This window comes from Plasmodium fragile (genome assembly GCF_000956335.1).
Source record: "Plasmodium fragile strain nilgiri unplaced genomic scaffold supercont1.9, whole genome shotgun sequence".
NCBI lineage: Eukaryota > Apicomplexa > Aconoidasida > Haemosporida > Plasmodiidae > Plasmodium > Plasmodium fragile.
In genome coordinates this window covers 197,882-224,657 of record NW_012192589.1, presented here as the reverse complement: position 1 = coordinate 224,657, position 26,776 = coordinate 197,882, and the positions used below count along the sequence as shown (strand labels likewise).

Genomic DNA, 26,776 nt, shown 5'->3' with positions numbered 1-26,776 from the left:
AAAAAAAAGAAGATAGTTCCATTAAGGTGTGTATTAATTCAATTGGTGTACCATTCTTACATCCGTGAAAAAAGAACACAAAAAAAAACTCCAGCCAAGGGTGTGCCCAGCTGGTATGACTAAGGCCAGAAAAAGAGGGACGCCGCCACGACAAACATGCACAAGTCGGAGAAGAAAAAAAAAAAACAAAGCAGCAGAATGGCGCACACAAATTTTAATTGCAGTAATGGGTGACCTTGTTCAAATGGGCATAAGCCGTTTCAGTTTTTTTTTTGTCCCCCTCAAGGGGGGGTCATCGTAAAGACGCCACGTGCACTGTGCCTGCCGCTAATACCACTACGGCTGCCATCTCGGGCTCGAAAAAAAAACAGAGTTGACGGCGTTAAAAAATATGTTCATGCTCAGGTCATTTCTGCGCACGTGCTTGTACAGCTGCCGCAAATACTTCTCCTTGTAAATCCTCTGGAGCTTGCGAATGAAAAGAAAATCCTCCTTTGTTAAAAAAGGCAAAAGGGCACAGTAGTCAGCATAGGGATTGCTTACATGGAACCTGTGCCCAATTGTTACTGGGCAAATTTTCGTGTCATACATCAATTCAAAAATGTCTTGAAATTCGCTTTGCCTTATTAATTCACCTGATGGAGAAGAGGATGCCTCCCCAGCACTGGAAAAAATTCCTAACCTTTCTTTTGCCGCCACGTCATTCTGATTCACCATCGCATCAACACTGCCAATGGTCTGGGCCCACCCACTCGGATCCCCTAATTTATTATCCATCCTGGTAGGTGGTGGTGGCATTCTCTTTTTCCCTTCTTCATCTTCCACAGTGGAAGACACCATTCCCTTCTTCGTGTCGTAATTATTTGGCCGACTTCCATACTTTATGTAGTTGTTTACACTCAAAACCACATCCACAAATTTTTTCAGATCGAGGACAATTTCAATATTATTTTTTTTCTTACTTCTTTGCCTTCTGCTATTGATAATGTTATATATGGGTTGTTTCCTCGCTGGGAAGAAGCAAGTCTTTTCGTACTTGTGAACCCACTCTAGGGTATACACATCTCCAGACTTGAGCCGTTCCCGTGGGTTCAGAATGTCCGATGGATTCTGATTAGATTTCACCTCATCGGAGAACCACTTTTGGAGAAAATTTTTCAAAATGGCTTGCTCTTTTCCCTCGTCTCTAACAGTGCTTGAAGTTGACACATGTTTGTATAGACCCTTCACATAGAAGACACCGATTAACGAGTAGGATGTTTCTCCCCCGACAAATGAGATGGGCATGATGTATACTTTGCTGTGGCTGTACATTTCTTCATCCACATCGTCCTCGGAATTGTCCACACCTGCCTTCATGCCCGAGTTAGATGTGCTTTGCGTGACGGTTTCGTTTCGTTCCCCAGCAATTGCATCACCGCCGACGCCAACAGCAGCAGCAGCAGAAGTACTACCTACCGATGATGGCCCTGCCCCTGGGCTGGCCTTGCCCACCTGCTGATCATACGCAGCCTTCAAGCCCATCTTCTGCACTGTGTCAAATATGGGATTTTCAAACTCGAGGAAGATCATGTTAAATTCCTTTATGCAATTCTGTTTAGGGTTGGTCATTAGGTAGAGGAAATGGTTAGCCATCTTCACATCCTCCTCTTCCTTGTCGTCCTCCCCTCTAAACGGTTCGTCTGTCTTTCTGTTCCCGCTGGACAAAATGTACTTGGCTTCAATCGCCTTGAACACGTCGCTCTCAAATATGTTTTCTTTGGTGACACTTGCTGATGGAGGAAAATTTTCAATCTTCAATTTTTCCACGATACGTAGGAAGCGACTGTTCCTTTCTTCAACGTTCAGTTTAAACGAGTCGATATCACTCCGTTCATTTATAATCTTTTTTAAAGTTAATTCTAACTTTTTATTCCATATGCAATATTTTAAGGATCCGTTACAGAGTGGGCACTGTATAGAGTTGTCCTTCAGCCTGTTCAAGTCAATCACTGTACTGGTCTTTTTTTCATCTTGCGTAACGAGTTTGTTTAACACATACAATAAGATACAAGTCTTACACACCGAGTAACCACAGTTGTTAGTGCACACAAGGATATGTGAATCGATTAGGATGTAGCTGCATAATTTACACAGAAATTCAATTGGAATGTTTATTTTTTGTTCTTCCCTTATGTCCACACTTATTTCTTTTTTTGCTTCATGAGTAATATCACTCAAATTGGATTTCTTCTTTATATGCCTGTGGATGAGAATCTTCGTCCCATTGTATACTTTGTCCTCGGGATTCAAGAAGTCCACGTCGTTGTCCCCGCCGCCGACCCCACTCACGCCGCTGACCCTGCTACCCTCTTCGTCATCCTTGTACACAGAAAAATAAATATCAATCTTGCTGTTATAATTTATATTGCTCTGCTTGCATATGATGTGTTTCAGCTCGCTGGCCAAAATGTAGTTCTCGCTTTTGTTTATTTCAAGCACCCTCCACAGGGAGTGCTCGCTGAACAGGCGGTATTGGATATACATGGGGGTGCACGTACACACACGCGTGTGGGGTTCCCCAGGTCAGTATCCGCATATATGTGCCCCCCTTCTGTCCCACCTGCTTGTGGCACCAGGAATGGTCATTCGTAGGGCAGGCAGCAGGATACGCAAACGGGTATTCACGCAGAGAGGTCCTTTACATCCTCAGTATGTGTCCTCGTGGGAAGGAACGCGAATCTCCCTTCTGCACCTGCACATCCTTCAACTTAATCCGGCCCATTTGAATTGCCTTAACGAGGGATATCTTGTTCAAATTTTTCCCCCCTTGTTTTTCTCCTCTGGGAAATTATTTTGCACGCCGCCAATTTATCACATGCTCCTCGAAAAAAAAATACTTGAATGTCAAAAGGAAAATTAAAAAAAGCAGCTCCAAAATGAGCAATCTGAACGATCTGGTAAATTGTGATACGGGTTAGGCGACCCCCGCAACAGCTACTTCCCCATCAGATGAGAAAAAAAAAAAAAAAAAAAAATTCCGAAAAAATATCCCCACGTACAATTTTATACCCATTGCGGGGCTCGCTTTAGGGTGGATGTAAAACAACCTCCTCAAATTTTGACTCAAAAATGGCCACGCGCTCTGCACATGAGAGCAAAGGTCAACGCAGTTAAAGCTGCTCCCTCTCGGTGTGATGTTCCCCAGCTGCGTGTATAAACCCGTTTCAGCTTAGGCCAAATGCAGTGTTATCATTTGGGAGTCTCCACTACACGTCACTAGGACAACTACTGCGCATCTCTACACAAGGCTGGTAAGGCTCACATGTAAAATGGAAACCCCTCAGAGGCTATTTCCCGTCCTAAGCGTTAACCATGGCCACCATCATGTGGGGTTATTAACCCCCTCCCATTCTCCAATCAAACCGTTGTAGAAGAGTTTCAAATTTGTCGTTTTTTTTTTTTTATTATACGAAATGACTGTAAAAAAAAAAAAAAAAAGGCAACCTTGCATTGGGGAAAAAACAAACGTATGCAAGTGTGTACATATAAAACAAAACAAAAAAATCGGACAAAAAAAAGAAATGCGTTCAAATGATGGAGTGGATACACAATGGTATTATTCAATCCCCCCATTGGTCATGTAAGCTGAACGCATGGGAAAGTTTTTTTTTTTTTTTTTTTTTTTTTTTGTTTACCCCTCTCGCTTCTCATTCACAACCGTGCTCACGGAAGATACGCCTTTTCCTGAATCTCTTTTTTTTTTTCTTTTTCTTTTTGTCCTCGTGTCTCCCTTGATGGAGCCTCCAAGAAATGGTACCGCTTCTCCCACTACACCATGTGACGCGCGCGCGACACTCGATGGCTTCACTTTCCGTCTGAACAACTTGATTAATCCCAACCCCCCTTTCAGCTTTTTCCTTTTTAAGCAAATAACATACTCCCGTTTTAGTCCTCCATGGTTCAAACTCAAACCAACTTTTTTCCCCTCCTTCTTTGTGTGCATCGCTTGAGGACTACTATTTGCTTTTCTCCCCTTCACAAAGTTCACTCTTTTAATCATCACCAGCTTTCTCCTGGTAATTCGAAGTGGCCTCTTCCTCTGACGGGGACACTTCCCGCTGGGGTGTCCTGCGAATCTTTTTTTTTTTCCTCCAAGTCGGGGGTCGTAACCGTGGGGTTGTAATGGTTCACATACGTCCACGTGCTCCTCTAAGCAGGGGTGCTTTATTCTATGTCTAGTTCTGCAATTCGCTCCACTGGACAAAGTGCCACGCCGTTCCTGCTTCACTGCACTGCCGCCAGTTCCGTCGAGGCACCTCTTTACAAATGACCCTCGCTTGTCATGTGATCCGGTATATATTTTCGCACCTATGGAACGAAAAAAAAGGTTCTTACTTGGGAGCAGTTTTACCCACTGCTTTTTCTTCATTGAACGCGTTGGTGCCTTCCTAGCAGCTGCTCTGTTGTGAGTCTTCCCCCCCTTGTGTCCCTCCTGCACATGACTTTCTTTTACGTCATCCTGTGCTTCTTTCCTCCGATTGGATAGCCCCTTCACCTTCACATCTCGCTGGTCCTGCCCGGCGCTCGAATCACTTTTAGCGACGTGCTTTCTAACCTGCCGCTCGCCTCCTCCCTCACGTTTGTTACATTTTCCGCTGCCACAGCTGACCGCATAAGTCTTACTATCACTCCGACTACCACCTTTCAAAGGGTATCCCCCATCAGGGTGACTTTTCACATATGCAGTTGGTTGCACCGGTTCACTCTTCACTTGCGACGTAGGCTCCACAGCGACAGTGCCCAATGGTACGGACTCGTTCAAATTGGCCTCCTTCAAATATGCCTCCTTCACAACCTCGCCTTTCTTCTTCCTTCCTGATCTTGTCACTTCACTCCTGTGACATGGTAACAGGCCACCAAGCTGCACCCTACATCTACTTTTAAATCGTGCAGGGGGGATATCCGATTTTGCATCTTCGTTCTCCCTTCTGTCATTCTCATTTGTCGTCGCCTCCTCTCCCTGGACGACGTCCCCCCCATCTGATATGAATGCCTTATGGTGGGACACAAAATTAAAAAATTTGAACAGACTTATTCCAAAACTGATTCCTGTGAGCATTAAGACATTCTCGTTATAAAAAAAAAACTCGTCCTCGTGTTCAGGGTTATCGGTGGGAGGTTCTTCTCCTTCTTGCGCTTCTCTCACTTCGTTCATTGCGGTCGCGCCAATGGCTGCGTTCATTTGCATCGCGTGGGGTGGGCTCCCCCCATCGGAGTGGTGTTGCATCTTGACCCCTATGAGGGACACCTCAAACGTGTAGCTGCAGTCGATTGAAAACTCTCTTCCACACACATGTCTTGCTACTCCCCTGTTTATATTCTCACTTTTAAATTTTGTATCTTCTGCGGAAAACCAAGGGAGTGACGGTCCTAAAACCTGAGGAAAAATTTCTGCTAATTTTTTACCCCTTAGATGAGACCTACTATCTGAGTTACCAAATAAGAAACAATTATATTTTCTCGAATGCCCATGGACATCACAAAAGAAGACAATTCTTCCATTTCTGTTTATTTTTTTAATGAGTGATTTAGCTGAGTGTACTGTTTGGTGCAGATAATATATTGGCCTATTCCACTGCCTGTTCAGATCGAACCCATTTGCGCAGAGCCTGTTGTGTCCTAGGATCACCCCATCTACATTCAACATGGGTATGACAATGAAAATGAAGTTATCACGAAGCGCATCTGCGTATGCATTGTCGGATGTGATGAAGGAGAGGAAGCCATGCATGACGTAGCTGGCGTTTGTTTCACCAGGGTGTACTCGTGCGGTTAGAAAAATGATTTTCTTCTCTTCGCATCGCGGTTGGCGGGGTGTTTTTTTTTCTTCCCCCTCTGGGGAGGGACTCACCACATGGGTAGACCCACTTATTGAACAAGGCGACATGGTCGACCCGCGCAGGAGTCTCCTTCCATCGTCAGTTGTTACATGCTGCATGGAATGCCTCTCCAAGAGGAGCTCAAATTGGCGCATGAATGAGTTAGAACATTTGAGGGGGCTCCTTTGCCTGGGGTCGTCGTCCTCCTCCTCCTTGCAACGAGGTGCCCCCCTAGGATGGCACAAATTGTACATGCACTTGGCGTCGTCCATATATGTGTGTCCCCCGCAGCACTGCCACGGAGTGTCACTGGCGGCGTTTAGAAGCTTGGGATTTTCCACGGCGGGTACACTGCTCCGATGTGACGCCTCCATGTGAGTTAACCTCGCGTAGTTCTGCACAGTGTTGACGGTACCTGCGTTATGACTGTCCCCATCCCTTGCCACGCCCGTTTCCGCTTCCACTGTCACGCCCCCTGTCTCTGCGTCCCCCTTATCGTAATTCGTTATGGCTACAACGGGGCAGGGGAGGCCACATGCCGTGGTGCACAAGGTGCCCTGCAGGTAATTAATTTTGTTCTCCTCCTTCTGCTTCGCATCCTGCTTCTCCTCCTGCGCACGGTGCACGTAACCCTTTAGTAACCCCAGGTAATGCATAAGGTACGAGTAGCAGTAGGGAAAGGAGCTAGCAAAATAGACCGTGTCGTAGGGGTAAAGGAAATCGTAAGAAAACTCCAAAGTGTATGTGCAGTAAGGTAATTTTTCAAATGTATTTGTTTTTAAATTAAAATATTTAGGGTTGTCATTTCTCGTGTATGAAACATTGTAGGCTGCTCTCTCCCACAGCACATTTTCCTTCATGCTTCTACACTCAGAGAACACCAAAGGAGAGTGTCCTTCTTTGTATAAAAAATAAGGCCTAGACATATTCTCAATTTTAAATTTAACAGAAAAAGCTTCCTCAAGTTTCTTAATATTATTAACAAAAAAAAAATCAGAATAATCAAATGAAACTTTCAAATTTTCATTATTGTCGAGAGAGACATGTCTATTGATTTCATTCATAATTTTATTTATACATCTTTGTTCGTTTTTTTTTTTTTTTTTTTTTTTTTTTTTTTCCTCAAAATAATGACTGTGGTAATAGAGGTCTGGTATATAACTTGCGCTAAAGTAGAACCATTGGTTCTTCTTTTCATTTGATCTTACGTCGTGATTTAAATATATCGAATACACTTGTTTATTCTTTTCCTTCAACACGTACTGCAAATTTGCGCTTTCAAATTTGGAGTTGAACAGGATGTTTCCCTGTGGCACTTTCCTCACTTCCTTTGTGACGTCTGGCTTGTAATTTGGCGGGTACACGTACTTGTACCTAAGCCCTGGTTCCTCCACACACGTGATATTCTTCAGCTTCCCATACACATTGGCGGCGCATGGGGATGTGAATTCCTCCCCTTGGTCTTCCTCTCCCTCCTGTCCATTCCTCTCTGCAACACTTCGATCGCCTCTTAATAAGGTACTCCCTCCTGTGTTATCATTACTGACCCCACATGGGATAAACACTCTACCACGCTTAACAACATGAGGGGAGGTCTTAATCTGACTTCCCTCATGGTTGACTCCCTCCAAGCAGGCGTGTGCCCGTCCCTTCCACGCCTCCCCCAGCACATGCCCCACAAAAGAGTCATGCCAGGCGAACGAAGCAGGATCTAACTCGTGCCCATTTTTACTTATACACAAAAAGTTATAATTCAAGATCTCACTGATATTACGCATACTCTGCAAAAAGAGCTGCTTGTTCCTTTGGTTCACACTTTCGAGCCGCTCCATTAAAAAATTTTTCATATTTTCAATTCTTTGTGGAACGTTCTCCTTGTTCGTAATGTCCTTTATATGAATGCTTTCCGGGACGACATCGTCAAGGTGGTCTGTTTGCCTCCCCTGCTTCTTCTTTTGCAGGTGGCATCGTGCGCCCCCATTTCTGCCACTACCCATTATGGTAGGAATTTCCACATGCGCATCATTGGTGCCTTCATAAATGGTCTTCACCGAATCGTGAAATATCAGATCCAGGTGGTTCGCCTCCAGGGTGTTGCATCTCCTTCTACCACTTCCACCGCTGCTACCACTTGTATGCACATTGTTCCTCCTGCCCTCCCCTTCAGTAAGGCTCGACGTGAACTTTGCCTCATTACCTTCCGGGGCATCCTTTACCACCTCGTTGTCATTGTTACAAATTGGAAATTCCCCCTCACTTTGCTTCCTTTTGTTTCCCTCTTCAACGAAGCCCTGAGAGAACAGTCCCTTGTTCTGCCCACATTCCTCAGCGACCCCTAAATAACGAAATAAATAAACAGGGCCAGGAGTATGATGATCAAAAGGCTGAAGACGATTACCACTGTCTTCATCTTCAATAAGCATTATACGAGTAAAAGTGGGAAAAAAAAAAAAAAAAAAAGACCAGTCCCGCACGGATAAAAAGCTTGTTTAAAAAATTTCTGCTCTTTTAGTTTATTTGAAAAATGGTCAGAAGAAAATGAGCAAAAAAAAAAAAAAAAATTGTATAAGAAAAAGCAGTAGGCATGTAAAAAAATGGTAAAATAGGGGGGGGAAAATTATATATTAAACACCGTGGGCTTGTAAACAAAATGGTAAAATGGGGCAAAATTGTTAATACCTCGAATGGTCAAAAATAATGCAGCCGACAGGGTTAGTGTCCACGTGCTATACTAAGCCACATTGCTCACCGCATTTTTTTTTTGGTCTTCTGTTGCCTTCCTGTCGCACTTGTCCTCCGGGTCACCTCGCCAAACAATATTGCGGGGCCAAGCTCACAAATCACAGGAAGGAAAACAACCCCATCCGCAACGCTACCGGGCCGGGTGCCTAACATGCATATGCTGCATTATTATATGTATGCATGACATTAAGGTAAAGCCCTGCGTGGACAAAAAAAAAAAAAAAAAAAAAAAAAAAAAAAAAAAAAAAAAAAAAAAAAAAAAAAAAAAAAAAAACGACAAAAATAAGTCATAAAAAAGAAATAAAAAAATAAATCACACGAAAAATGGTGAGAAGAATGACATTAATAAGAGGAACGAGTCAGTTTTAATTTTGCGGAAGAAGAGACAACTAAAAGAGGTGATTTGTTCATTTTGAAAAAAACTTTTATCGCCGTGTGTCCCCAGTTGGGGAGGAGCGGCGGCATTTTCTGTGCACCGCCAAGTGTGGTACAGTTCCACTCTCCTCTCCAACGGGGAAACTCTTTTGTGCAAATGAGGGACGCTTCGAGTGGATGCTGGCGAGATAGGAAAGGAAAAACGGGAAAAAAAATGAGTACAACTTCACCGTTGTTATCGCGGTCCATGTCGGCATCCCCGTCGCAAGTGTGCAGCTGCACAGCCACGCCCACACAATGGAGTCGCGACACGAGTACGAGGCAGTGAACTGCCTCATATCTCTCACCAAGAGCCGCAGTGTAGAGACGGATCTCACAATAATAAAAAAAATACACAAGCTCATAAAAAAAAACAAAATAACTTCCCACATAAACCTTTTCGGCGTGGCAGAAAATGTATTCGCTAGCATAGCATCCATCTTATGTAACAAGGTCAGAGTAGCTCTTTACCTTCTAAGATGCAAAACAGATGACTCCCTTGTTGAGGATACACCTGTGCATGAAGCTATGGGGGGGAATAGCCCCCCCCTTAGTGACTACTTAAGAGGGTACGACATGTGTAGCAGTGAGAGGTGCCGCCTAACCATTGAGTATTATATAAAGTTGCTCTCTTTTTGCTTTACGAAAATGGACACAAGGGATAGACAAATCTTCTTCGCCAACCTGAATAATCTTTCCATGTTGCTTACAATCGATTTGAAAGAAGCGCAGAGCTCCAGCGAGGCCTTCCAAGTGGCAGTGATCCAATACGCCAAAAAACTCTTCCTGAAAATTTACCCCCATGATATGTTCCATCACCTACACGAAGGTGACATAGCAAATGTTCAACAGGCGGTAGGGAATTCCACACACCATAAATCGGAGGAAAGGAAAAAAGACCTGGACGCATTCTTGTGCCTTATGAAGGTCATCCAAACAATTTTGCAAAATGTAATTCAAAAAAAAAAAAAAATTAAATTAAAAAATCTCAAGTTATTATTTATCATCCTGAAAAAGATAAACAATAATGTCCTCATTTTAAAAAAATGTTTTGGAGCCATCAGCCTAAATCTCTTCCTCCTTTATCGAACCTGCTATGTGAAGGATATTCAAAAGTTCATTGTAAAAATTTTTTCCATGTGCGTCGACAAAATGTTGCTTTTTTGCCTGAACGGTCAGGTGGAATTGGGACAAACCAAGTTCGGAGGGGACTACAAATGGGGTACGCCGCCCACTTGTGGAAGTGAACAGGGATGTATTTCCCCTCTGCAAAGTTTGGAAACCCTACCCACAATGGGCTCTTCCGCTCCCTTTGTTGGAGAGCACCCCCACGGGGCACCTGGCCCCCCGGGAAAGACCCAATTGGGCCAACTGCTAGGCAAAGCGCGTCACACCCCACCATACAATACACCCATGGACGAATCGAGCGAAGACAAAACGATCATCGCCAACATCTACTTCATCTGTTACTACGTTCTCACAAACTATGAGGACGAGATTGTTGCAGAGGTTACCCACCTGTGCAAAATTATAATCAACTATTGGTACCTCCTGCACAAGAACTTGGTTCTCATGGGGTACTTTGTCCTTGTGTCTGAACTTTTTTCTGAGGCAGGCGATTCTTTTGCGGCTCGGTTAGAGCTCCTCCTGGGCAGTAAACGCTTCGCCCACCTGTTGCATGTTCACAAGTTAAGCGTTTCTCTGTGGCGTGGTGAGCAGCAGGGCGGAGGTAAGAGCAGCCACTCAGTAACCGTTCCACCTAGTGCACCAGTTAACGGTTCACGTAACTGCGCACGTAACGCTTCACGTAACGCTCTACGTAACGGTGCAGGAGTCAACCAACCCGGTGAGCCGCGTACCCCCCAGGAAGCCACTCTTCATGACGATCTCCACGCCATCTTCACAAATCTCATCACGTCGCTGCAGCCAGATGAGCACCCCCTTATCCGCCTCGACCCTGAAGCCAATTGCACCCTGGAACAGTTAAACAAAAATATGGGTACCTACTACTTCAAACACCTCTATAACATTTTCATGTGCAGAAGACAAAACGAAGTATGCCTTCTTCGGTTTATGAAGGGCTATCTGTACTTCCACTTTATCAACAGACAAACAGAAAAAGTGCCACTTGTTAGAGAATACTTTTGTGTAAATTATTTTCTCTCCCTGTACGAGATGTCCAATGTGGCTTGTGTGAATAAGGGGACTTATCTCCCCCAATGCGATTCCTCCACCATCCTGAGCGAGGACAACTCATTATATTCTTTAAATGTATATGAACAGCTAGCTGATGGGAGAAGCTATTGTTCAGGTGAAAAGTCAAACAGGACTCAAATCAGATTTTCTCATTTTCGAAACATCAAGGATGGTTTCAGGTTGCAGGACGTGGGGTAAGTGCTATGCTTGGGGGAGCCATCATGCGCGATGGGGTTCTTGCCTTCGTACGCGTGGATGCAGTTCACCAATTGGCCACTCCTAATCATGTGACCCATTTGTTTTACACTTATCACCCCACCGTAGACTCATCGGCGAGGTCAGCATCCTGTTCTTCCTCCTCACGAACGAAAACGAACTGGAGAACCACCTGAACCAAGTCATGTACACAGTGTGGGACAACTGCAGAAGAGAGGGCACTAGAAGGGGCACAAAAAGTGAAGAGCTCGTTTTAACGAACAAGTGGTGGAAGCAGATACATTCCTTTACCAACTCTATCAATTGGGCAAATGCAAAAAAATCACCAGAGGAGATATGTAGCACATCTGAAACAGACTCGACAAGAGACATCACCCCCACGGATGATGGAGGCAGGGAAGGAGAGGAGCAGCCCCCCCTTAAGCGAAAATGCAAGTGCCTCCACTTTATTAACTTTTATATGGACGCCCTCATAGTGATGTTGTGCACACATGCGAGAGTTCATTTGGAAGGAAGAAGTGAAGCGGAGACAATACCAGTCATGTCTCACAACCAACCCGTTTCTAAATGGGCACTACAGAACGACCTGGTCAAAGAAGTCCTGCAAGAATACAACAACCTCTATAAGAGCTACTTTTATTTAGCCCTTCAAATGAAATTGTCTCAGGGGACTCCTAACTTAAGGATGACGATGGAGAAGGTATTTTTGTTCCTGACGTCCAAGAGGGTGAAAAAGGCGCATCATGTGGACGCGGCGGGTGAAGGAGGTCATAGGAAAGGGGCCGATGAGGTAGACCTGAGCCAGTACTACCTCTCCCTCCTGCTAATATGCATAAACAAGTGCTTCTGCGTGTCATCCCTGTGTGGGTACCAAGACTTGATGGAAAAATATTTCTGTAAAATTTTTTTTTTTTTCTTGTTAAACGTGAGTAACCCCTGTTCATATGTGAGGGAGCTGGTCGAGTACACAATACGCAATGTCCACCTGTGTCGCCATGAGGGAGTGGGTAGCGAAGTGGGGGCACCCAATGACAACTGCATCTCTGCACAGGCGGGGAAGACGCACCTTCTGTGCGTCCCAGCCCACGGTAGCAGCATGGTGGAAGCAATTCACCTGGACACAGCCTCTGTCGCTAAACCCGTCGACTCCAAGCCTACTGATGATATGGCCAATCGAGATCCCGCCCCCCAGGTGGACCGCATGGAGGACATTCTAAACCAGAACAGCGAAGCTATATCATCCTACGTGTATAAAAAATTAATCAACATGGATTCAGTTCACAGCTGCAGAAAAATTTCTACTCTAACGCAATTCCTCGTGAGGCACCACTATTACCATATTTACATTTTCAAAGACATTTGCGTCCACATGATAAAATACGCAAGGAGGATGCAGTTCCTTCATTTGGAGCGACAGAGGAAAAACGAAATGGCGGTGCTCATGTTGAACGTTTTTAATTATGTCCTTTACTTGTTTTATGAACATATAAGTCGGAAGAGAGTGGAGCTGTGTGTGCGGGGCAACTACGTGGCGCAGGTCAAGAGGCGGCTCCTGCGCGGGGACACGCGCGTGAATTTTGCTCACCTCAGAGGGGCAGTTGGGAAGAGTTGCAACAGGGGCGACGACATGACTGAAGACAGCGTTGACAAAAGCGGTGGTAGAAATGGACACCCAACTGTACCGCTTCGCGAACCGCTTCGCGAACCGCTTCGCGAATCGATCCGCTCCACGCATGGCAAAGGGACCCTCCACAGCATACTCCACAGACACGCTGAGCAAAAAAAAAAAAAAAAGCTATTTCTACACAACTCACTCTTATTCAAATTTCACCAAGACCTCATCAATGTGGTCCACTTGGACACAGTAAGCAGCGAAGAGGCCAAGGCGGACTGCTATAATAAAATAGAAGAACACATGAAAAGTATTATGAACAAGGCAAGGGAAAACATTTCATGTGAGAGGCTTGTCAATATCCTTGTGGACGATGACTTCTACGCTTTGTATGAAGAACAAGATGGGAGGAACACCAGTGCACGAAGTAACCCTAACGGGGACTCTACAAAGGATCTTAAGGACAATATTTACTTCAATGTAAGGAAGTACCAACAGGAGGTTCATTACCCCGACATCAGACACACGGCAGAGTATATTTTCCATTTTGCAAAAAAGTTTCTTTGTCATGAGGAGTAAGTTGAGGAAAGAGGAAGCGGGGAGAGCAGCCCACACAAGTGCGGTTTATTTACCACAGTTGCACTTCCACCTCGCAACGTCGTACACCCACCCATTCATATGTATGTCTGTCCCCCACACACACTCATTTGCAGCGTATACGTGCGATGTAGTGCCCACCTCTGCGTTCTACGATGCCTCTTCATTTTTTCAACGCGACTGTATGAGTTGTACCCAAAGATATACCAAGTAATCCACCACACACACAAAAAAAAAAAAAGCTGTGCAGTTTTGCACCACACTGCGACAAGGGGGCGGGTGATGAAATCGCACCATCACCATTGTGCCTTTCCTTATGTCCCTGTCACCTTTTTTGTTTCCTCCCCTTTTCAGCTGTGGGAGTACGTAAAAATCAACTTCAGAAAAAACGAGTACATGAACGACATAGTCCTTTTGAACATAATTAATTACGTGGCAACCATCGATGATAAATTCTCCCCAAATCTGTAAACAGAAAAAAATAAAAAAGAAAACGAGGTGCATTCGCTTGTTCGTGTCCTCCTGAGCACTCCTAACGTCCTGTTCTTCCCCTCGTCGATGGAGCAACGTCCACACATGTCCTTATTTACTCATGGGAGGAAACGGGCATGTTTCCATTTTTTCCCCTTTTGCCTGACCTGTGCAGGCGATTTGTTATGCCATATATATATATATATTTTTTTTTTTGTTTCCTTTTTTGTTAGCATCCTTAGTGACATCATACCGGAGCTTTTCCGAAAAATGGACAAGCTCGAAATGGGAAGAGAGATGTCCAAGCAGAGCTTCGAGTACAGGTGAGACCATCCCTATGGGAAGAGAGTTTTCCTACATGTGTTACAGCGTGTGTGTATGTACACATGTGGATAACCATGCTGATGTGACTATACCACCCCCACATACAAATTATGCCCCCCCTCCACACACGCAGGTTCCTCCTCAACGCAATGCTACTCCTCGTGAACGTGTCCAAGGAGGAAAGCTGTTTCGAACATGTTCACCCCTTTGTCAGCCATTTTTGCCTAAAGTGTCTGCGCGATGGAGTGGACGATCAGATTAAGAGGCTCGCCCTAAATATTATTTGCAACTTCTTCCTCATTGATATTCCAAAGGTAGAGAAAGCTTCGAACGGGATAGAAAATTCTGTTGCGACGTGGGCGTATGTGTTCGTGTAATCCTTATGTTGAGCCCACACCATCGCATGAAATGTTTTTTTTGTCCATTTTTTTTTTTTTTTTTTTTTTTACCGCCCTGCAATGGGACTTTTACAGATAAGCCGAGCAATACAAAACCTGCGCGTCGTTAAAGAGCGGATCGACCAAACGTGTGGAAGCAATGCAACGAACGAGGAAAAATTACATGTCCTGTTTGGGGGCAGTATCGTAAAGGACATTTGCATAGAGCAGCCGTTACTATTCCTTTCTTGTTTTCTTCAAGTGCAAAATCTGAGGGATGTCCTTACCTTAGTATTTCATGTCGACCACAGGATGGTTAATTTTTTGTTAATTTATTTTGAATTCCTGAAAATGAAATACAAATATAAATGTGGCCTGCATCAGCACTGCCTCATCGTGTCCAGTCACTTCTTAGGTGGCGAAAACGGAGGCCGTGTGGCGACTCCAGGTGGAGGCACACGTGGGCTGTCCCAATCTTTGGTGTGAACAAGTTGTTCTGCAGCGTCGTTGTGAAGAAGTTGTGAAGCGTCCTTGTCACACTCACCATTAGGAACACATCCTTATGGTCGTTTCATGTTTCTTCCTTCCCCCAAAGATAGCAAACCCTCCTACCATTTTCAAAAATGACGCGAACATAATGCACACGGAATTCCAAGGTTGACTAATCAGCCATATCGATACGTGCCATGCAGGTGCTACAGATTTATATGCATGTCGCTGGAAGCTGCTCTGAAAGCGTTGGATGAGGTCCATGCAGCCAAGGCAGTGCAACGAAACATATTTCCATATTTTTATTCCCGTCGTTTTTTTTTTTTTTTTTTTTTCTGTACTCCGAAGCTACTCCACTATCCATTTTGCTCCTTCACGTTGGCAGCAACAGTTAGGACCTTTTTGCCTGCACATAGGATGAATAAACATGCGAGATGGTATACACAAAATGAACGTTAGGAATTTTTTTTTTTTTTTTTTTTCTGTTAAGATACTTCCCTGCAGTGGCAATGAACTAAATTTTGTTTTCTCTCCACGTAGAATCCCTCTTTTTTTGTAATATTCATTTGCGACTTGTGCGTCCGCTTGGCTGCTTCGCCCTTCCAACGCGCTCTACCCACGCAGGTGTATTTCCCCCCCACGGCATACGGTTCCTCCACTAACGGGGGGAGGGGTAACAATCAAAGGTCACACTTCCTACATCGTTATGTTCGCAGATCGGATAATCACAAGAAGGCGAATAGCGGGAGAGTAGGAACTACCGAGGAGCATCTGCCAAAGTGTGCACCCTCCTCCTTTTCTTCCCTCCCCGCGCCCACACACACCCACATGTGGGGAATGTGCGCACTGTTAAATGCTATCCTACCTTCTGTTAATTGCTTTCATTTTGACCCCCTTTGTGATAACCAGCCCCTGTGGTGGAGCCCATGCCAGGGGCAGATGTGCCCCCACCTTCATAGGAAGAACCCTACCCTTTCAAATAACAAAAAATAAAATTCATCACCGGTACAGAAAAAAAAAAGGGACTTATGTAATCCGCGCAAGAGGTGGACACTACCAGGAGGAGAGTCGAAAAGGAGAAGGACGAGACAAACGCAGAAGTGGAAGCTCCGGTGACGACAGGGAAGACGCCCAAACGGAGGGGGAATCTACGCCAATTCACAAGCACAGCGTGAAGAAGCGCACCCGTAATGTGCCTGGCATTTTAAAAAGGAGGAGAAAAAAAATATATACAAAGGAAGAAGTCAAAGCGGAGAAGGACAGACAGTTGAAAGGTAAGTTAAGAAGAAAAAATGATTTGGGCCAGGGAATTCGAAAAAAGGGGAAGAAGCGGGACAGAAGGATCAACAACACGGATGGTGCTGACCACGTGCAGAGGCAAACAGACCTCGCCAATGACACGAGGGGGGACACGCCAAATGAGGGGAAGCGAAAACACCGTGGAAGGAGAACAAGCCGCGGGAGACGAACCCCGTCGCGCAAGGAGCAAAAAATCCTGGACATGTTCCAAAATGACCTGAACGAGTCCATCGAAAGGCTAAATAAAAAAACGAAAAAATATGAACTGTGCAGGCAAAATGAAAACTTGAAAAATGGAATGCAGAGCAACGAAATACTTCGCAAGGTGTTAGCGGCAGGGAGGTCTTCAGGAGGAAGAAGCAGAGGTGGAGAACGGAAAGGGCGGACAGAACAAAGAGGGAGCAGTCCTCCCAGGGTACATGCTGTTCAGATGAATCGACGCCTCGGAAGATATGTGGACGATATTAGCGATGACGCAGGGGAGGGGAAAAATAAAAATTTGCATGAGAACACGCAAAAGGAGACCAACGAGGAACAGAAGGTACAACTGTATTCATCACCGTGTCGGGAAGGGAAAACTCACAAAGGGAACACACACGGTAAGGAAAAAAAAACAAATTTGGGGGAAACCAACATGGTCAAGTTGAATCAGAGCAAGGGAAGAAATTTTCCCCTCGAGGAAGACCCTGATAAGGACGTGGAAACAAACGAGAGCATGCACACCGATCAAGTCGAAGGAGACAACTTAAAGCAAATAAAAGCCACAATTAAAATTGGGAAGAGTGTAGACCCCTTTAGAAGAAAAATTCAAATCAATTACGAGAATTCTGCATTGAGCGATGGTGCGCGTAAACGATTGGCCAAGTTTAGCAGCATCATTGATTTGAATGCAGATGGAGGGGAGAAGAAGCGCGACACAAAGGAGGACGCTAAGGCCACGAAGGAGAAGTACCTTACCTTTGAAGAACTGGGTATCTGTGACAACTTCCTCAATGTCTACTTAAAATATAATGGAATTGAAAAACCGACGGAGTACCAGGCCAAGTTCATCCCGCTGCTTATTTTTTTCATGAATAATGGGTATAGCGACTGGAGGAATTGCTCGGGGGGGGGTGCAAACATGTGGGGAGAAGCCTCAGCTCCCCCAACCACGTCACTGCTTCCAACGACAACAACCCCTGTCGAGCGCATAATTTACGTGAACAAGTACAACGAGCGCAGTGGCAAACTGGTGCGGACCTTCTTCCTGCACTGCCCCACGGGGACAGGGAAGACGCTCATGTACGTTCTTCCTCTCTTCCAGCACATCACGAATGTGTGTTTTGGCGTCACCCCATGTTGGGATAAGACAGAAGAGGGGGAGCTGCCACGTGTAGATGGCGAGTCAGAAGGGAGTTCGAATGAGACGTCATGTCCCTACGCCGCGTCAACCTCGTATGCAAGCACCCCTCAGGAGGAGGAAACCTTTTACGTAAGGAAGGAAATTAATGCGGACGTGACTTCCTTCCTCTGTTCCAACGTGAAACAAGAGCAGCAGCATTTCATCACCAAAAACAGGCGTAACGTGGCTGCCATGGTGAACACCTTAACCAGGACGAACTCGCCCGGAGAGGTGAAACGACCCAACCACAATAACCACATGGGGGAAAAAAAAAAAAAAAAAAAAGCCTGTTGGAGAATCACCCCAAAAATGACATCCTAATTATTACATACAATAAGGAGCTAGCTGTACAGATATATCACTTGTGTAAAGATTTAATTGATTCATTTTTCAAATCCTCCAGGTCCAAATTCTTCGAACTTAACGACTCCCTCTTGTGGTCCCACTTGCCAAAGGTAGACCAACAAAGGAGGACCCTACTGGAGCGCTTAAATGTGGACTTGAAAAAAAAAAAAAATTTAAATGTGCATTTACTAATAGGGGGGAACAACATCAAATATCAGGTGAAGGGGTTGAAGCGGCCTAAGCTGCACTTGGCAGAGGAGTCCCCTGAGGAGAGCAGCAAAGGTGGTGCGGGGAAAGCCCCTTCCTTGGGGGAGGACCCACCCGAGGAACACTTGCCCACAATGCAGGAAGACCCCATCGAGCACGTTAACATATACGTAGGAACACCTGGCAGATTAGAAAGGTTAATAAATGAAAAGCAAATTATTAACCTCGACAATATTTCAACCATCGTATTGGATGAGTATGATTTTTTTTTTAATTCATATGGGAAGAGTAATGAAGGGACAAAGACAGACAAACCCCAAGTGGAAAATGAATTTTTTTCAAACATATTAAGAAGCATATATAGTACTACGAAAAAGGGTCAGCCCGGGAGGAGTCCTCTCCTTTCGTGGAATTCCCTCACCAACGTCATTTGTTGCAGTGCCACTCCCGCGGTGTATTCCTACTTGACGTTCACGCGGCATATCATTACGACTAACTTTTTGCGCCACCTCCATGGGGAGAAGGAATCGTTCGAAAGGAAGGAAGCAGATGTGGATGGAGAGGCACCTGAGGGAGGACACTCAAGTGGAAAAGGGTTCGTACCGGGGAACCGCCCCCCTATTGATCGCAAATTGGAGCAAAGTATGTTAAACGAACTGTTCAACCTGAAGGAGTTTGGAAGGATACCCAGCAACTTGATTCACCTAAATTACACCTACGATAGGAGGAACCGAGAATGGAGTAACAGCGCCACAATGAACTTTCTAAATGTACTGTTTTCGAACCCCCTGAGGAAAAACGTCCTGGTGTTCTGCAATACCAAGGTGAGGGAGCAGCACGTGCATCTGCGCGTGTGCGTACATGCTACATACGCGTGTGTGCGCACGTGCAGTGGCTTCAGCCGAACCATATCGCTTCGCTTCACCGCTTCCACCCCTTCGATGCAGAAACGAGTGATGGACCTGTGGAGCCTCTTCCGCAACCGATTCGACGTGGACATCCAGACCATCTTTGCGGAGAAAAACAAAAAAAGAAAAAAAATATTCAAAGATATTAATTACGCCAACTTTTTTAAAAATGACTTGGTCGATTATAAGAATCTTAAAAAGTACGTGAACTTTATGTTCCTCTCGACCAACCTGCTTTACCGGGGGATCAACTGCATGGGCTTCACCACCATCGTCAACATTGACATGCCTTCAGGTGAGTGTTTGTTAAAAGCGGGGGGTCCGTCGCGCAGGGTCAGCGACGCGCATGACATCTCTACATCACTGCATATGTGTTGGACGTGTACACACGGGGACATTTGTATAAAACGCCTCCGCACTAGGGCAGCCACTACACACAATTTTCCGCCCCCCCCTCTCGCGTAGACCCGAACGAGTACGTCCACAGGTGCGGAAGAATAGGAAGGATAAACAACAAGGGAATTATTATTAACATTTTCGAACAGAGCTTCCGACGCACATACAACAGGAGGATCTTTTCCAAGCTGGGCATCCAGCCCTACGACATCGACTGCTACATGAACAATTTGTTCACGCTGGGGAAGGGGGAAGTTCAGGGCGACGTCGGAAAAGAAGTTTGCAAAAAAAGTGGCCAAGTGGACCAAGTTGAACTCCAAAGCGGGCTCCGTGACGACTCACGCCAGCACTAGTCCCCAACGCTAGAGGCCCACACAGAGCGCAGCACGTGAGGAGCGCCGCGAGTGATGCAACAAAAATTGCCAACAAGAACGTCCAGCCGCACGGAGAGGCAACATGTAACCCCGTGTGGCAAGTTTGCATTTTTTTTTTTTTTTCCCTTTTTTTCGTATTTTTCTTTTTTTTTGCATTCAAATTACTCCCCCCATCAAGTGAGTAGCCAACAAAGAGGTGTTTTGTAGATACTCCTAGTTTGTTTCGTCGACGCTATTTTGCACGTCAAGCCAAAGTGGAATTTTTTTTTTTTTTCCGATGACCCACTTTTGCATAGTGCATACATTTGAGCGTAACTTTTTTTTTTTTTTTTTTTTTTTTTGGCTAGCTGGATTATAACTACACCAGCGTGTGGGCAATTTCGTGCACATCTTTGATCTCCCCGCTCCCTCCACCACGCTATAATTTTCCCTGATGAACTGCGCCTTCCTGTTTTATGGCAAGCCCTGCAGCGGGAAGGACACCTTCATAAATTTACTCCTACAGGAGAGAGAACAGTTGCAGTTGTTCCTTTACCTTTTTAAACATTTGGTCCACAAGCATGACTCCTATGTGTGTACAAAGGAAAAGATATTTTTTATCCAACTGATAAAATATTATTATCGTATTGGCAACCCGAAGAGGAAGGTTTCAATATGTTGGGCTCATGGGGGGGAGACTGATCAAACTGTGTCTTTCCTTTTTTTGGTCCAACTAACAAGGCATCTTCTTCGCATTTGGAGGAGCTCTGCGTGGGACCCGGGTGCAGGCTTTAAAAAGGCAAACAATGGACAGGCAAAGGAACAACTCCTCCCACGTGGTGTTCCCCCAAGAGGAGCCACACGTCAACTTTACCGAACCCTACGCAAAGCCCCCCAAAGGAATCCTCTAAAGAGAACTAAGGTGCTCCACCAGTCAAGCACCTTCCCCCTCATTTGCTACTTGTACAGAAGGAAAGACGAATGGATGCGTCATTATCATTCTTACCTGAACAGAAATAAAATAAAAATTTTTTACATCTCATCAGATTATATTGAAAAGCAATTATACCATGGACACCCACCTCAAGTGACCTCCTTATGTCCATCGACAGTGGGTGAAGGAGAACTTCATTTGTTATTGAATAGAAGATACACCGTGTATGGAAGGCAGAAACATTACAGGGGTGTCTACTACCCTGTAGTAAAAAGGACGACAATAAAGGGGGGGCATAGTATGATCATCAGGGGGGACAGCGATAAAAAAGCAAAAGGAATGAACAGAGCAAAAAAACCGACTTGTGCTAATCAACTTAAGTACTGGAGAGTGGCAAGACGTATTGCCTACTCCTACTGTGCATCCTTAATGCGGGGGAGAAATCAGCGGTGTAGTAACAGCTCGAGAGGGGGAATGGATGGGCATGTCTTTATCCTCCTCAACGATACATTCCACCTACCCTCCATGAGGAAGAAGTACTACCTTTTGTGCAGGAGGTGTAAGGACATGTACATATAACTATATGTATATGTGTGTGTGAACTTTTATGAGTGGGGATATCTCACCTGTCCCGCCACTCTCCTTTCACACGTTGGTCTAAGGAAGAAGCTAGCAGCGACACTAATGAGAAAGTTATATGAGCAAGTTCTGCGAGCAAGTTATGCACCACACTAACCACCTTACCGCCCCCTTCGCAGACCACTTCAAATACGCGCAGATTTACCTAAAGGCGCCCCTCAACATATGTTTACAACGAAACCGACGCAGAAAAAAATTCAAACCCATAGCAGACAAGACTATTGTGCGCAACCACTTTTATCACCAGAAATATGCTGTGCGGTTTAGGGGGGCCTGTCAAGCGAGATCACCGAACCAGGTTAATGTCGTACGTGGGGGTAGGAAGTGGCAGAAGAAGGTTTTGTCCATTCAAGTGGACTCCGCAGCTCCGCAAAAGGTTTGCCGTGTGAATGAGCTTGTTAGTGGGATATAATAATGTTCATCTGAGAGGATACACATTTCACAATTACCCACACACATCCACCTGCACGGAGGACGAAACACATTTGTGCATTTTTTGTGAACCCTAACCAGCTTACAGACACACTGCGACTCATCTATAGCCATTTTGATGAATTCAGAAATGAAGACAAAGGGAAAGCATCTCACAAAGTGAAGGAAGTAAAGCGGGATAATCTTCCAAACCGCCTGGATGTAAGGAAGTCTATATTGCCATACATCCTTGCTTATCGTTCACATGTTGAGGAACTACCCCCCCTTGGTAAAGAATCAGTCAAGGGGGGATAGGAAAACGTATCGCGAGGCAATGTCCAACTGTTGCAAGTTTTTCACCACGTGAATCACACAGAGGGTATGTCCCAATTTGTCCATTTCCCTTCCACGCAGCTGTTAAATCTAATGATTAACAAAATAATTCACGAGAAGTTAAAGTCCCTCCCGAATGGTATCACAGAGTTGGCAGTCAGTCACGCACACACGTGTGACACGCACAAGGTGGTCTACTCCATGAGAGCTCAAAATTGTAAAAGCCCTCCACCAACGTAGTAGTAGAGAACACCAATTTTATTTCCTTCCATTTTTTTTTTTTTTTAGAACGCAAGAATGAATGTGCCAAGAAATTCCGCGTAATTAAACTGAAGCTCTTAAAAGGTATGATCAGTCGCGCATACCACTATCCCTCTCACTGCATCATCCGTATGATGTAAAACGTTTTCCCTTTGTGTTTTCCCATTGTTTGCAGAATGCAGGGATGGTAAGGATTATTTCGTGGAGGACCTCAACGATATGTTTAACGTGGGGTAGACAGTAATGCAGCATCTTTGCATCATCACGTGGTCATTCTGCTGATTCCCCTTCGGTTGAATTTCCCCCCATCGCCAAGCGCTTTGAAGGGAAAAAAAAAACATTTCATACAAGGACGCACTAAGTCTTCTAATAAATCACGAAAAAAAAAAAATTATGAAGATAAAAACGGAAACGAAATAATATCATTTCGTTTATTCATAAACAAGAGATTTTTTTTTTTTTTTTTTTTTAGTGGACTGTTTTTTTGCATGAACACAGCTAGCCATGTGCATGTTGTAAAAAAAAAAAAAAAAAAAAAAAAAAAAAGCTAGCCCAGTTGGGATCCCCCCTCCCTTGCGAAAAAAGCATTGCAGATCGTTGTAGAGTGCAACACGTCGCTTCATGCCCCTGTTACAACGCCACCACTACATCGTCTCAAAAGGTCTTCCTGTGGAGTATCACAGATCCGTATTCGTCAAATTCCTGCAGGGGGAAAAAAAAAATAGCATCCGTGGGTATGTGCAAGTGTGCGTATCTTTCCCTACACGGGGAAGTATTTTCCACATGTCAAGGTGCATGTTGACGCAGGGACTTCCCTTCCGCGCCTGTCTCACCTGCTTCGAAATCCATATCTTCTTAAAGGTAGCCAAAGAGGCCAGAATGGATCCCCCGATGAATGTGCTGAATTTGCGCTCAGGCGGGGCGCTAATGCGAATCTGTTCGAGGAAAAAAAAAAAAGAACAAGTTGTGGTAGGATGAAAAGGAAAATATATATTCCCATTTGCACACATGTATATACGAACTGCATACAAACGGACGAATTTGACCAAACGAGGAATGGGAGCCAACTTTGTGTTGTCACATTTTTTTTTTCTCTCTCTGTTCAAATTACCGTAATATCCTTTGGGGCGAATTTCCTTATTTCGTTTAGTAACCGATCGCCAAATCCTGTACAAAGAAACACACCGTCGTTCATATTTACAAAATGAGTTACGGTGCGAAGGAACATTTAAAGAGAGCGCGGGATCCCTCTCTCTCTCCCAATAGTTGTCTCACCCAATAGGGTTGAGGTGTACACTGAAAACACGAACAATGATGAAAAAGCACAAACGCAAAGGGGGAAAGGTGTGCCTCACCGTGAAACATGGTCGTGCCGCCAGACAAGACGATGTGGGAGTAAAGTGTCCGTCGTAGGTCCATGTCAGCTCGCGTTATGGACGTAACGATCAGTTCGGACAGTCCTGCAGGGGAAAGTGTGTGCGTGAGGGGATTATGTATTTTTAAACATCTGTGACCTGGATTATAAGTAACTTGTGGATAATTCCCACCCAAAATACACTTACCCAAATATTCCAGCCCAAGGATGGAGGGGTTGAAGAGAATCTCGGGGGCTCTGTACCTCTCCGAGCCGATCTGCAATTGCGCAATGGAAAAAAAAAAAAAAAAAAGGGAGAAAATGCACGCATAATATTATGTGTGTCAAATGGTGAAACGAGTGGACACACAGGTTGGTGCATGCAGGCAGACTCCAGCCTGCGAACACCACCCTGTGAATACCACCCCGTGAGTTGCACCCACTCCACCAACCAATATTTGAGACCCATCTGGAAGGATATACGGCAAAGTTGTGAGGGCCTTCTCCGATGAGTTTTTCTCCTTGTTCATGTTAAAAGAGACGTAGCAGCAATTCTCCTTCATATTTTTTACAACTTCCATTTCGGCTGAGGTATTGAACAGATGGCCATTTTTCCTTAACAGGTAGCCCAGGTAGGTCGTGATGTCTCGGCCCGCCACGTCCGTCCTGGTTATAGTGTTCGTTATGCTGTACCCTGCGTTGGGACGTGGGGTGAGGAAGCACGTACAAGTGAGGTGCCTTTGAATGGGGAACAAATTGCCAGCAGAAATGCCAAAATAAAGATGGCTCGCTTCTTCACTCTTTGTGTGCGTTTCGAATGGTTGCTTCTCTAACCAGTTGAAGTGTGTATGCCCCCACTGGTCCATATTTTGACGCGTTTGCCACACGTCTTGGCATGGCCTGAACACGTGGGTGTGTATCCCCTCACTTACCCTCGTAAATGGACACGCAGTGGCATACGCCGTCCCCGCAATCGAGCACCGTGCCATTGGTTTTTCCACAAGAGTACAAAGATAAAATGGCTTGGATGGAGATGAACAATGCAGGCACATTGAAAGATTCGAAAAAGACTTCCGCGATTTTTTCCTTGTTCTTCTGGGGGTTCAATGGGGCCTCGGTCAGCAGTACGGGGTGCTGGCATGCGAATACGCAAAAAAAAAAAAAAATTATATATTATGTATATATATGTATAAAACACAGCTGAGGGGAGAAAATACAACGCGCAAGCACCATCATGAGCAGGCAAGACCCACCTCTTCCGAGTTTATCTTCATCGAATTGTAAACGTGGATCCAAATATTTTCCATGTCGTTCCAATTCTCTATAATACCGTGGTTGATGGGGTATGTCACCTTGAGGAGGCCTCTGTACTCCTCCTAGAGGGGGCCAAAAGGAGGGGGGCACAACATGTGTGTAGGGAGGGTTGCCTCGATACATGCACGTCTGCATGACCTGACTCCTCTCATTAAGACATCCCAGTTTGAGTCGCACTCAAACAGGTGCGCGAGCATCGTGCCTCTTGCACATGTTGATTTGGGCCCCATTTGGCTCTATCTTACTGCCTTGTTTCCCACAAAGATATTTCCCTCCACCGCGCCGGCCATAACCCGCTTGTACTTGGGCCTCCCCACGCTGCGTGAAAAATGGGGACAGAATGGGTGCAGCTCAACGGGGCAGAAGCCAAGGGCGTATAAATATTCACACTCATATGCACAAAAAAAAAAAAAAAGGACGCGAATGAGGATGCACAACAGGAGTGACATTTGAGGGGCCCAAGAAAGACAACTCGGTGTACCACCATCCCCCTTTAAACGCAGTCCCTCTGAGGAGTATTAAAACGTTTCGCCTTACTACGAAGGAAATACAAGGTTCGGAACGTCATCCCCCGCGAACCCCGATTTTATGTACCCACTCCCATTGTCTATTATAATGGGCTGGTTTGAATAAAGTTGCTTGGCATACTCGTTCATTCTGTGGAGCGAATTAAACAAATGTGTGGGGATGGAAAATTTTCTTTTATGAACAAGTCGTGATTTAAGAGGGAGAGGGATTGTTACCCCTTTGGTGAGTTTTCCATGTGAAACTCCTATACCTTGAACCCCCCTCCACACACACATACATGCACGTTTCCTCTTCTACGGTACAGAATGAAAGAAACAAAGTCGATGCGCTTATCCTACCTTTTCTCGTTCTTGTTAGCAACAAATGGGTGAGGGGATGTATCAGACACAGGCTACCTGCCTTTTCTTCTTCTCTCTTGTGAACCGTCTCTGTTCTATACCCCTCGTCCTTTCCTCCTTGTTTCATGCCCAGCGAAAAGCTACACAATGGCTTACGCGTACACGAACGTGTCTAGCATGCATACGTGAGCACACGATGGGAGAAAGGGCAAGCTTGCAAAAAGGGGCAGCGGCACAGAAAATAATGTTCACACAACTTTACAAGACTTGTTCTTGTGCTTTATTTTTCTGTTCTTTTTTTTTTTTTTTTTTTTTTTTTTTTTTTTTTTTTTTTTTTTTTTTTTTTTTTTTTTTTTTCTACTTTGGGTAGAATGGAAAATAAAAAATTGTCATTTCGTTGCTTTCAATTGATTTGTGTTTTCCCATGTGTAAAAGCTCCATGCCAAACTTTCAAATGAACAAAAAAAAAAAAAAAA

At 44.9% G+C, this 26,776-nt stretch overlaps 6 protein-coding genes across 6 annotated transcripts; 3 read left to right on the top strand and 3 right to left on the bottom strand.

Annotated features, from left to right (window-relative positions):
• Nucleotides 1-336: 336 nt before the first annotated feature.
• On the bottom strand, nt 337-2,526 carry AK88_01100 (uncharacterized protein; the record flags this gene model as incomplete). The annotated part of the gene is made up of 1 exon (XM_012478738.1): nt 337-2,526. One exon carries the CDS (start codon nt 2,524-2,526, stop codon nt 337-339), a length of 2,190 nt encoding a protein of 729 aa, XP_012334161.1.
• A 1,147-nt stretch (nt 2,527-3,673) lies between these two features.
• Nucleotides 3,674-8,284, bottom strand: AK88_01099 (uncharacterized protein; the record flags this gene model as incomplete). The annotated part of the gene is made up of 1 exon (XM_012478737.1): nt 3,674-8,284. One exon carries the CDS (start codon nt 8,282-8,284, stop codon nt 3,674-3,676), a length of 4,611 nt encoding a protein of 1,536 aa, XP_012334160.1.
• Nucleotides 8,285-9,275: 991 nt separating this feature from the next.
• Nucleotides 9,276-15,471, top strand: AK88_01098 (uncharacterized protein; the record flags this gene model as incomplete). Its single annotated transcript, XM_012478736.1, has 8 exons — nt 9,276-11,407; nt 11,538-13,616; nt 13,755-13,848; nt 13,993-14,105; nt 14,343-14,432; nt 14,567-14,747; nt 14,907-15,290; nt 15,406-15,471. 8 exons carry the CDS (start codon nt 9,276-9,278, stop codon nt 15,469-15,471), a joined length of 5,139 nt encoding a protein of 1,712 aa, XP_012334159.1.
• Nucleotides 15,472-16,152: 681 nt separating this feature from the next.
• Nucleotides 16,153-20,188, top strand: AK88_01097 (uncharacterized protein; the record flags this gene model as incomplete). Its single annotated transcript, XM_012478735.1, has 4 exons — nt 16,153-18,210; nt 18,318-19,355; nt 19,479-19,734; nt 19,905-20,188. The coding sequence occupies 4 exons, from the start codon at nt 16,153-16,155 to the stop codon at nt 20,186-20,188; spliced, it is 3,636 nt and encodes a 1,211-aa protein (XP_012334158.1).
• A 454-nt stretch (nt 20,189-20,642) lies between these two features.
• On the top strand, nt 20,643-23,003 carry AK88_01096 (uncharacterized protein; the record flags this gene model as incomplete). The annotated part of the gene is made up of 6 exons (XM_012478734.1): nt 20,643-21,681; nt 21,881-22,146; nt 22,275-22,394; nt 22,587-22,644; nt 22,794-22,850; nt 22,942-23,003. 6 exons carry the CDS (start codon nt 20,643-20,645, stop codon nt 23,001-23,003), a joined length of 1,602 nt encoding a protein of 533 aa, XP_012334157.1.
• Nucleotides 23,004-23,420: 417 nt separating this feature from the next.
• AK88_01095 (uncharacterized protein) lies at nt 23,421-26,090 on the bottom strand (the record flags this gene model as incomplete). Its single annotated transcript, XM_012478733.1, has 10 exons — nt 23,421-23,468; nt 23,600-23,701; nt 23,878-23,933; nt 24,122-24,226; nt 24,329-24,398; nt 24,573-24,814; nt 25,053-25,254; nt 25,374-25,496; nt 25,680-25,752; nt 25,972-26,090. The coding sequence occupies 10 exons, from the start codon at nt 26,088-26,090 to the stop codon at nt 23,421-23,423; spliced, it is 1,140 nt and encodes a 379-aa protein (XP_012334156.1).
• Nucleotides 26,091-26,776: the final 686 nt, after the last annotated feature.